The sequence below is a fragment of the Toxorhynchites rutilus genome, chromosome 2 (genome assembly GCF_029784135.1).
Source record: "Toxorhynchites rutilus septentrionalis strain SRP chromosome 2, ASM2978413v1, whole genome shotgun sequence".
NCBI lineage: Eukaryota > Metazoa > Arthropoda > Insecta > Diptera > Culicidae > Toxorhynchites > Toxorhynchites rutilus.
The window spans coordinates 33,646,104-33,658,155 of NC_073745.1; the positions used below are offsets into that span (position 1 = coordinate 33,646,104).

Here is a 12,052-nt window from a genome sequence, read left to right on the forward strand (position 1 = left end):
CTGATTCTCGAATACACTTCACGGTGGAAACGAATTGAAACGTATCCGCGATGACAACGGTACGATGTCGACATCTGGATACGAGATTAGTTTCCCACTAAACTTATCATTATAATATCAAATTATCTTCAGATGAAATTTTTGTATGAGATTTTTATATCACATGAAGAAAACTAAGTTTTCCATTCACATTAAATACCAGTTTGATACGAAGAAGTTAATTTTCATTAATGATTTTTTATTTAAAAAGTGCTTATTCTGCTTGAAAACTTATTATTATTTTAGACCCATGACTAACTCGTAAAACGTAGTTCAATGGCGTGCCGTTTATTTCGTTTCCACCGTGAAGTGTATTCGAGAATCAGCCCCTTTGAGTTCTTTCTTCGTTTTATTTATCAATTCCTAGTTGGAGTTGATCTTACGCTTCAGGTTGGCCTTGAAATTCTCGATTGGACGCAACTGGGGGACGTTGGACGGGTTCGCCGACTTGGGTACCACATCGATATTCATCCCCGCTCCATCTCCTCTAACGATCGCTTTGAGTAGTGGGCTAACGCCAGATCCGACCAGAACACCGCGTCTTCGCCCTTATGGTATTTCTTGATGAACGACGCGACTTCCGGCAGGCACTTCGTTGAATAATTTTCCCCATTCACGGCCGGTTCGGATCTAAAGAAAGCGGCTTTGACATACTCTTCTCGCTGATTGTCAGCCACAGCAGCACCTTCTTTGGGAACTTGATGTATGAAAACTTCGGAGCTCAATTCCTTCGTGGGGGAAGTGAAATACGAAGTTCCCTACCAGTAGTTGCCATCCAGGGTGAGATAGGTCTCCGTCCTCCATCACCACCGCCACGTCGCTTTTCGCCGGAAAATCGACTTGACCATCTTATTCAGCCGCTGCGTCATTGCCTGTAACTTCGAGACCAGTGGAAGGGACTTTCGCTTCCTGACATTTCATAATGGAAAGATGTACTATCCAACAACGAGTCGAGATTATTAAAATTTACTGCCAAAATTCGGAGTCAATGGCCTCAACTTTAAGAGCGCTAAATCATCTTCAGCGATGAGATTCATTTCTGGCTGAATGGCTTCGTCAATAAGCAAAGTATCATTATTGGTCAGGCAGCAATCCACACGTGCTTCATGAGTCACCATTGCATCCCGAGAAAATTACGGTTTAGTGCGGTTTATGGTCCGGCGGCGTCATTGAGACGTACTTCTTCCGTGATGATCAAGACCGGCACGTTAGTGTGAATGGGAATCGCTACCGCTCAATGATAACCGAATATTTTTGGCCCGAATTGGATGATATGGACTTGGACAATACATGGTTTCAACAGGACGGCGCCACAAGCCACACAGCGAATTTAACAATCGATTTATTGAAAATCAAGTTTGGTAAGCGTGTTATCTCACGAAATGACCCAGTCAATTCGCCGCTTCGGTCGTGCGATTTGACGCCGTTGGACTATTTCCTGTGGGGCTACGCTAAGTCTATGGTCTATGTCAACAAGCCAGCGACGATTGATAAACTTCGTACGAATATCGAACGTGAAATTGCAGCAGAATAGGCCGATTTATGCTTGAAAACCGTCGAAAATTGGGTTTAGCGTCTGGACTTCAGCAAGCGTGCCCGTGGTGACCATGCAAAAGAAATCGAGTTCCATGCATAATGGCATCAAATGTACTTTCACATGAATAAAGAATTTCATTGCTATCCAAAACCGTTTTTGTTTCATTTAAAAAAAAAATTATAGTGCTCTTATTGAAAAACCATTTAGCTTATGGTTTTCTAAAGCTGTAATATTTATAATTTCAGACAAACAATCCAACCATTATTTGCGCTGCAGTAAATAAACTTTTATTTTCGTCACAACAGATAAGAGCAATGTTAGGCGTTTATAAAAAAAATGAACTCTGCAATTAATTCACTAGTTTGTGTTGTTAGCTGACTGATTGTGTCCAAGTGTTGGTTGAACTTCCACTTTTAAGGTACTATGCGATAAAGTTTTAAACTCAAAATGCAGTTACAAAATTCACTCCTTGGAAACGACTACATTTTTTCTCCCTATCTGAACCATCAAGCTTCCCTTTGCCGCACTCGCTCCGGTAACGTCATGGGCAAAGTTAAGCCCCAGTTGAAACTCTTTCGGAAAGCACACATCCCCGGCGCAGAGATTCAGCTTGAAGTTTACAGTGCTCTGAACCGGTTTTTGCTGTTCGCTTCCCTTCGGAACCACGACATCGAGAGTAAGTCCATCGTTGAGGGAGTTGATTGTACCGCTCATCGTATCGCACCGCCACGCGTCCGAGGGAAGTGCTAGGGACCATCTTTGGGGCGCTCCCGCGGTCAATTTTATGTTCGATTCAAGGTAGCCAAATTCGAGCTTCAGATTCACCTTGCCCCCGTCGGGCAGCACTTTAAATGTACCCTCGTATACGTAGATGTCACCAGGATGATCCGCGGACTCTGCTAGCTGGGCATTGAATTTTATTTTCAACGGGCGTATGCTCATATCGGACAGATCGGCCACCATAATCTGATGGTTGTTGGTGTCGGCGATAAACAGATAGCGACCAGTGGGATCCACGCAGAGACCTGCCGGCTCACTGAACGTTCTCGTAGAGCCACAGTCCTCCAAGAAAACACATGTCGTTGCCACGTTAGTCGTGGCGTTGATTTTCTTAATCTTGTGATTGTAGGTGTCCGCCACGTAGATGCAGTTGTCTTTGGAATTGAAGGCCACTCCGAGTGGGTGTTGAAACTTCGCCGCAAACTGTTTTCCATCCACGTCACCGAACGAGAAAAGATCCTGAGAAATAAAATATCTTTGTCATAGACATTGTATTTGTTTTATGTGTTTCTCGCTCACCAGAGGATTCCGGTCGCCACCCGCAACAGCAACAACTTTTCCATCGCTCAGAGAAATCTTTCGAATCGAAGAGCTCTCACTATCCGCTAGATAGAGCTCCTTGGCATCCCTATTGGTCGTCAAGCCGGACGGCTGTGCAAATGCCGCATTGTTGGGATATATGTTGTTCCTATTCTCTTCCCGACCATTTCCAGCAATTGCTAAACAACTACCAGCCGAGTATTTTCTAAACTTCCACCAAATGGTTTCCTCCAAGAACAGTGCCCATATCTGATGGATCCCTGCCATGGCAATCAGCACCACATCCTTCTGCGGAACCCTAGTTTCATCCGAATGGAATGACATGTCCAAATCTTTAGTACGGTATACGGCAACATCCCAAGGGGACGAAAGAATCTGATCTCGACCCGATTTGCCTCCGATTCGATCGCATCCCTGCTGTCCTGTGCCCACAACGGTGGTCACTTGTTTGTTCTCGAAATCAATTTTTCGAATTGCATGGTTTTCGTTGTCCGCTACAAATAACACGTCGTTGCTTTGAAATGCCACACCTTGAGGAGCATTGAATCGAGCCTTTTTAAAATCGCCATCAACAAATCCCGGCTTCCTGCCACCAATGCGGTGCAAAACAGTACCCTCGCTGTTCACAACCAGAATACGGTGATTGCCAGAGTCTGAAATCGCGTAAATTGGATTGTCATTATCGGACGGTCCACTGATGCACGCAATTTTGCCGGGGAACTGAAGATGACTACTTTCGACTAGATTGGTCGTTAGATTTATAGGCAGCGCGTGGCTCTGGATAGCTCCTTTGTCTTTGTAGAATTTAAGCGCCGAGCTGACGTACAACTTCAAATCATCGAAATGTCCTTCACCCATCACCACAAATATTGGATTCGCTCGCGGACCTAAAATCAACAGCGTGGGCCAACATTGCACATGAAGATTCCTCCACATCGAGGAGCGAACGTCGTTGACCACTGGATGAGTTATTTCGTACCTCTGTACCGCCGACCGAATGTTCGCAGAGTTCTTCTCGTTCTCGAATTTGGCGCTGTGAACTCCAATCACAACCAATCCATCCTCGATCGAATACAGATGCTCGAGTCTCTTCAAGTCGGGCAGAATATGCATACAATTTATGCAACAGTACGTGAAAAAGTCAAGCACTACGATTTTTCCTCGTAGTGAGCCCTCGAACGAGAGTGGTTCCGTCACGTTGAACCAATCCAAGTCTTCGCTGAAGTCCTTGATGCTCTTGCTGTCGCGATCGGCACTTTTCAGATACTCTGCCACCAGTTTTCGTTTCTCGTTCGGGCCGGTTGCCTCCCACAGGTCGTTCGACAGCTTACTGCAGTTGTACGCCAGGGCATCCAACATATCCTGTCCCTCCGGCGAAGAGCTCATTCTGGAACCTATTTTGAAAAATTCACGGGAACGATGAGTCAAAAGAGGGAAAGTGGGTCTCACTGTTTGGGAGGAGTCGTGAAGGAATTTCTCGAATGTTTTGTTTTGCTGCCGAAGGGCGCCGCTGACGTTTTTCGCTGTCAAACTTGAAGCAGTAAACAAACGGCGTAGCGTTGATCGAAACCCAAATAGCACCATGTGTAGTGATGGAATTTGTTAGTCTATAGCTGGCCTTCAAACTAATTCGAACTGATATCGTGTGATCGTGTGATGTAAGTAATCGTGTTATATGATTCTTCGAGTAAACAAAACCAAAGATAATTTGTGTTTTTCTTACTTTGTATCCCACTGTTTGTCACAGTCGTGAAAACATCGAAAGCTCGTGGATGTCACACCAAACTAACGAAACGCGCAAATCCAATTTTGTCGCAGACAAAATGTCACACTACGAAGTGTTGAATGTTGCACGGGATGCATCGCAGGAGGAAATTCGTAAATCGTACCAATCGCTGGCGCTTCGGTTTCATCCTGACAAACTGCAATCCGATTCAGTAGATGAGGAGAGCGTGGATAGTTCCGATTGGTTTATACGGATAGATGAAGCCTGGAAGGTGTTGCGTGACGAGGGATCACGGCGCGTGTACGACGCGGAGTTGCTGCAGCGCACGTGTCAGGAGCAATACTTTGTGAATGAAGTTCTCGCCAGGGATGATTTGAAATACGAACAGGTCGAGCATTACTATTACCATGATTGTCGTTGCGGAGGAATGTATGTGCTGCCGGAGGAACTAACCAGAGGCGAAAGCGTTTATCTTTCATGTGATGAATGTTCTCTTTTGGTGCAGGTGAACAACGCATGAAAATGTAATACAAATTCATCGGAAAACTTTTACTTTGTATTTATAAACATAATTAAAAGCATTACGTATAAGCGTAATATCTTCTACTATTGTAAGAACCCTGAACCACTGCGCCCAGGCATTGATGGCATTGAGTCTAATACTCGACAATAATGATAATGATTTCCAGGTTTCCAAATTTAGAATTAAAATTTTTAATGAAAATTAACTTTTTCAAATCAAATGATTTTTTTGTGAAATCCACTTATTTCTATAAGTGGTTAAATAAATTCATACGAAACTTCTGTCAGAAAAAGATTCTATATAACAATTGTTATCTAGATAAATAAAAATGATTTTGTGTCCGTTCCTCACGATTTAACTCAAGAATGGAGCAACGGATTTGAACAGTCAGTATCAGGATTGAAGTGTCTCAGCCCGCGTCAGGTGTATATGTCAAGAAAGAAATTTTTTACTGGGAATATAGATCGTGCACAGAAAAATGATTTTCGGGGAACGTGAGTGTTCGAAATTATTTAAATCAGAAAAGCAGTTGTGAGCGGGACGAAGTTCGCCGGGTCAGCTAGTACAAAATAAGTTTTAGTGGAATCACGGAAATTTTAAAGAAAATAGCCAAGTAAAATTTCCATTTAAATTTTAGCAATTAAAATCTGTCGTCGGGCCTTCTCATCTGATAGAGAATATGTAGTATGAGTTTGAAGTCTAAATATCGTCACTAGACGTCAACACTGTACATTTTTCGTCGCGGATTAGTTTAATCTACTGTGGTTCTCCAATTTGCTCTATATTTCCCAGGATTTGCGCTCTGATTTCAGATAAGATATAGTTAATCCACAAGATGACTAGATCTGATGAATTGAGCTGAAGAATCAATACATGCTGGAAGATTCTTTTTGACGTGGGACTACGTCTAACCGGAGTATATAGGGGGGTAAAATGAAAACCTAAACATAGAACATGCAGAAAAAAATGAAAGATTCCGAATGCTTATAACTCGAACATTTCTTACTGGATCGGAAAGATGTTTGCATCAATTGATACGGAATATTTCTACGCTTCTATCGCTGTTGTTAATTGCTAATTTTTAATTAGATAAACAATTGAATAACTGTAAAATGTTGAGCGTTATCTAAACGCCCTAACTACTTCGTTTTGATTGACCCGTTGTACAGTTTCCCCAATACAGCCATCTAAATCGAGCAGCCGTGGGGAAATCGGCATCGCAAACACATGAAAGTATGGGGATTTTTGTTCGCACTGAAATGTGTTCCCTAACACAGACTTCAAAACCAAGCAGCGTTAGAGAAATTGGCATTGCAAATACATGCAGGTCGGGGGTATTTTTGTTGCGACTGAAATGTATTCCCCTAACACAGACTTTAAATCCATGGAGCGTGGGGAAATTGGCATTTCAAATACATTTAAGTCGGGGGCGTTTTTGTTCCGGCTGAAATTCATTTTCCCCAACACAGACTTCAGAACCAAGGTGTCTGAGGAAATTGCCATTCTATATTCATGCACGTCAGGGGTATTTTTGTCCCGACTGAAATGTGTTTCCCTAACACATACTTCAAATCCATGGAGCGTGGGGAAATTGGCATTGCAAATACATGCAAATCGAGGGCATTTTTGTCCCAACTGAAAAGTATTTCCCCAGCACAGACTTCAGAATCAAGGTGTCTGAGGAATTTTTTTTTTTTTTTTTATCTGTATTATAGTGACTTTCAACTCATTTGGCTGGTTCGTCACTTTTTACTTCCATTTTTTGGAAGAATGTCGGGAGTGAGAGTTGAACTCGTGACCTTTAACGTGAGAGGCATGGATGTTACCACTACGCCAGATCGAGTGTCTGAGGAAATTGACATTGCATATTCATGCAGGTCAGCGGTATTTATGTTCCGACTGAAATGTGTTTACCTAATAAAGACTTCTAAACCAAGGTGTCTGGGGAAATCGGCGTTTCAAATACACGCAAATCGGGGTCATTTTTGTTCTGACTGAAATGTGTTTGCTAACACAGACATCAAAACCAAGATGTCCTCATACCAAACGTGAAAGGGCTGTCATTATATTTACTTGTAACGAAGAACATAATCTATTGCATGAATTGGTCTTACATGGCATTATACGATCGTTTTGCTCACAAAGCAAATATATTGAATCCAATTGAATTTGGAAATTGTTCCATTCAATCATAATTTTAATCAATACAAACAAATGATTGCTAAGCTAAGGTAGTCCCACGTCAACCTTGCGGTTATATCATAGATATAGCCTACCCATTTTTTCTCCTACATTGTAGTGACTTCCCAGCAAACATTTAATCGTATAATTTTTGCACATGCTAGATCGCATATAAATTCGTATCAAATTACAATTGTATGAAATATCAAACAAAGGATGCATCATGTGTACTCTAAATCGTATAAAATGCAAAAATACGGTTTTCTATATATTTGATGGATTAAGTCGTGTATTGGTATAGTGATCATCCTAGTATTGTGATATGTAGTATTATATACGCATACTCTATGGCATTATCAGGTCAAATCGTATATCAGTGTAAAGAGCATCGTATATCGTTATGTACGGCTTTATGTGCGTATGAAATATAGTATGTACATATATCGCCTCCACTTTCGCGTGTATATGCCAGTTATATGCATCATTTATCATCCAAATTTGTCTTGGATGAATATTTATGGCCTCTAATTATGGCTATTCATACGATTTTATACTTGCTGGGAATTGGCACTCAGTAGAGGGTAACATCGTAAGTTGCAGTTGCCATATTTGTACATGTTAGGATAGCATATATTTCTATTTGAAAAACTGTAGACCATTGTATCATTGGAATTATCATATCGATCTCTGATGTAATAATTCCAGCTCCAGTAGATATATCCATTTTAGACTCATCGGTACAGAACATGAGAGGTGCTGAACGAGTTTTGCGACCACCTTCTGCCCATACGACGCGATTCAAACATTTTGAAACAGAAACTGAAGTTAGTCTTAGTTTTTATTCATTCATGAATGAGGATTCGTGCTTACTAAGTCGCTGGTTACAAACGATTATTTTTCCGCCCAAGTTTTTAATTTATCTAAAAAACATACTCCACTTTTATCTCGAATTTCCGACTTTCAACATAAAATACTCCTAGCAGAAAGCTGCCAGCATAAAAACAATGTGTATGTGTGATAGATGAAAATATTCTAAACACGTTCTAGTAGGGGTGAACATTGAAAATAATGTCTGAATAATTTGAAAAGAGAATCCGCGAAGCCCGTCTAAAGGCGGGCTTGGGCTGTAGAGGGTTAATGCTTATATAAGGTTCCATAGAAAAATCAAGTTGTTTTTCTTCCGTTTTTTTTTCTAGGAAAAATTCATCGAATCAATCGAGACTCAAGAGAAAACAGAAAAAAAATTCATATACATTTCATGGGCCCACATAGATTTATTACAACTCTTTCATGAATGTAATTGAGTTTATAACAGGTTTCTTCATTTTTCAGAGATTTACGGCACACTGTTTGGAATAAGAGATAATTATTATACGAAAATTACCTTATGAGATTCGAACCGGGGTACTTCTGCAACATGGATGTCTCTCTGTTGTGTCTTGCTATCTGGTCCACTGTTGATGTAGATAAATGAGTTGAAAATGATCCTATTTCAACAACCGCTTAAATACCTGCTCAGAAAGAGGGTTTGAGGATGGCTTGGAAGCACATTTTCGTCTTAAATTTCCACTTATAGTTTTTCTTCAACTTTGTTGAACATCCATATTATGTTTATCCAGATATCCAGACATGCTAAATATTTTATCCTAATGTTTGTATGTATTATATGATAGCACTGAATGTGCATATAGGGTTTCCATTAATGCTTATTTTTATATGTTTAGCCTGATGCTAATGATAATGCTAATAATAATGCTAATGGTTACTAGCGATGGACATCCGATTTAACTCATGCAAATGCAAATTAATCTCCATCACGCTAAAGCAGCGTCGAGCGTGCCATCTAGGAGGTCCACCAAGATCGCTGTGGATCTAGCTCTAATTCATTCTAGAGGTCCACATAGGAAGAATACATGGTATTCAAATAGGCTCATGTAAGTTATATGATGACAAGCAGGACTCCACAAGAGCTGCTGAGTTAATGTGAATATAAAATGCTGTCTTACTACAGACTTCATTGAATAAGATGTCGTTGCGATCAGAGTTAAGGTACCAACCGCCGATATCATAATTGCGCCCGCTTGTTTTTCTGGCAGCGTTCCTGAAGTTCCTATACTGCGGAAAGTCAACAGAAACTTGATCATCCGTTGTAATGCCAACGCTCAATCGAGCTGACAGTTCCGACATCAGCAATCGAGGTGAATGTCTTGGAGTTTCTCTCGTCAAAATACCTTTTAGCTGGGCGAGTGATAACTGGGCTGTAGCCCAGTTAAAAAGCAGCTATACGTTAATAATAAATGTAATATTCAATTAAAAGTTTTGCTGTGATGGGACATTGGAATGTAATTCGAGATGTCATAAAAATTGACATTATTTTCGCTCTTGATGAATTTTTTAACAAGAACAACATTTATTTCAATTGAAAAAACAGAACGAAAAAAAATCAACACTGCGCAGCTCTCTTCGGCCATTCAGCCATTGTCAATTAATTTTGTGCGTAGCGATTTGAGATGACTAAAGGCTGATTTAGACGATGCCAGTCAACGCTATAGTTGAAGTATCCAGTGAACAGAGAACAGACACTCTGTTCAAGTTACTTGTACCAGTATCGAACAAGTAATTGGCCTCTAACTTGAACAGAGTGTCTGTTCTCTATTCACTGGATACTTCAACTAGCGCGCTGACTGGCATCGTCTAAATCAGCCTTAACATCAACAACATCGCTCCTCACGAATCGCGATAAGTAATCTAGAAACTTGATTGTATCAAAGATCCTTGGCTGTTCTGGCAAGTCTCCAACACTCACATGTGGTGTCTCGAAAAACCTTTCAGTTGATTCTTTTGCCAATGAATTTTAAATTCGAACAAAATTTGGATCAACAACCTCTTGATCAGTGAAAGATATACTTCAGGAACCACGTTTGTAAGCCATGCAGGATTGCTGTCAATATCGTACATCTGCAGCAACAGAATCCACCGCTGCGACTAGAGCTTTCAAATCAAGCTCAGTAGGATCATCAGATTTTGCTTCAAGTCCCAGAAACTGGTCTACCAGTTCCTTCCAAGGGATTTCAATCGTACTCTGACTGGTCTCATCCCACACGTAGGACAATCAATCAATGCTCTGCATTAGCCAAACATTTTTGAGGCGGTCCTCATATTTAAGCGTCTTAATCCTTCATCCGTTTCCTGTGTAGTAAGTCGTACAATTATCCGATACCAGATTTTTGAGATGTAATACGAAACTTGGAGCATCCCTTTGGCTGGGAATAAATGTAGCTTGACCGCAGTTCCAAGAAACCTCAATCGATGTTTGTTGGAACCATCAGCGTTACTGCATGAAGGTGTAGCATGATGCATATTGGACCGTGGCCCATTTAAAAAGCAGCAATGTGTAAAAAAATGAAGTCATATACAATGTTAAATTTTGCTGTGAAGGGTATTCGAATCTAATTTGAGATGTTATAAAAAATGCATTATTTTCGCATGACAAAAACACGGATTAAATTACCGGTCCAGTTAGCATGCGAATGTCAGTAACTAGGCATCTTTTCTTGCCAAGTTAGTGAACGATTGCTGTAATTGCTTTTCAGTTATTTCATAACAGAATCCATATTAAACTGATTTGAGAGTTACTGCTACGGTTGAATACAACTCCCTGCATCGATCTCAGAATACATTTTGAGCTTGAGCTTGAGCTTGGGTAGACTGTACAATTCGTAGTTGCTCTCCGTGATTGACCTGAACCTACCAAATAGCACAGAGAACACACAGAATGACGCTTGGGACTAGCAAATCATTCTCGTTGTGCAATTTACGGTGATTCGAGCTTTAAATGGTCAATAACGACGCCGGCCACGTCCTTAAAGTCACCAGGGGAAGGGAAGGAATGTTAGTATGATATTCGCCGCCCGAAGGCCAGAAGGATCGCCTCTATAGCGTGGTTCCCTAGCGAATATCATGGGAGGGATAATTGTTAGTGGGAAGAGGTATGAATCAGGATTCACTGTGGTAAGTGATGTGATTATGTATACCTAAACTATTGACCGCTTGACGAAACGAAAATCAGAAAATCCCATAAAACATACGATGTGACCATCGTATAACGCCTGCAAATTCTGCCTCGGTGATACATTCACTGCGATATATGCACACACACACACAATCTGAACTAAACATGGAAAAAAAACGCAACAATTCTGAGCCTATTAGATAAATTCAAGTAACATAAAATTAACACCATCATATCTTGAATTTTCTAAAAAAAATCATCCGACTACAATTGAACATCGATTTTTAACGTAACTAACACAGAAACTCAACCGACATATTGTAATTTTCCCGCACGGCGGATAAAACCGAAACACGCGTTGACATGATTTTGCACGACGAAAAAAACAAACGCGGAGCGAACTAAAATACGTCTACACCCGAGGACTGCCCGCTCGGGACTGCATCGATCTCAGAATACATTTTATTACGAAACAAATGAATTAATATTGAAAATTGCACTTCGGTGACTTTAACACGTGAGTACCACTTCATTTTTTGACGTAGGATTACGTCTTTCGGGTACATATTGGGGTACAGATTGAAAATTGAAAATCGAGCACATCGTGAAAATGAAATTTTTGCGTCAATCGATTACGGCACTCCACAACAATTTTTTATATTGAATAAAATAATATATGTCATGAAACTAACTATCGAACAATTGAAAAAATCT

General features: G+C 40.7%; 2 protein-coding genes across 4 annotated transcripts; one reads left to right on the top strand and one right to left on the bottom strand.

Moving 5' to 3' along the window:
• Positions 1-1,837: 1,837 nt before the first annotated feature.
• On the bottom strand, positions 1,838-4,670 carry LOC129765253 (NHL repeat-containing protein 2). 3 transcript variants are annotated; one of them, XM_055765361.1, is made up of 3 exons: positions 4,620-4,670; positions 2,876-4,290; positions 1,838-2,815 (listed from the first exon to the last, which is right to left on the bottom strand). In XM_055765361.1, the coding sequence occupies exons 2-3, from the start codon at positions 4,280-4,282 to the stop codon at positions 2,039-2,041; spliced, it is 2,184 nt and encodes a 727-aa protein (XP_055621336.1). In that variant the 5' UTR covers positions 4,283-4,290; positions 4,620-4,670; the 3' UTR covers positions 1,838-2,038. The 3 variants fall into 3 exon arrangements, with proteins under 3 accessions (XP_055621336.1, XP_055621335.1, XP_055621334.1); XM_055765360.1 differs by lacking the exon at positions 4,620-4,670 and adding an exon at positions 4,346-4,475; XM_055765359.1 differs by lacking the exon at positions 4,620-4,670 and having other exon boundaries at positions 2,876-4,606.
• Positions 4,398-5,213, top strand: LOC129765254 (DPH4 homolog). The gene is made up of 2 exons (XM_055765362.1): positions 4,398-4,554; positions 4,644-5,213. Exon 2 carries the CDS (start codon positions 4,669-4,671, stop codon positions 5,140-5,142), a length of 474 nt encoding a protein of 157 aa, XP_055621337.1. The 5' UTR covers positions 4,398-4,554; positions 4,644-4,668; the 3' UTR covers positions 5,143-5,213.
• The last annotated feature ends 6,839 nt before the right edge of the window (positions 5,214-12,052 follow it).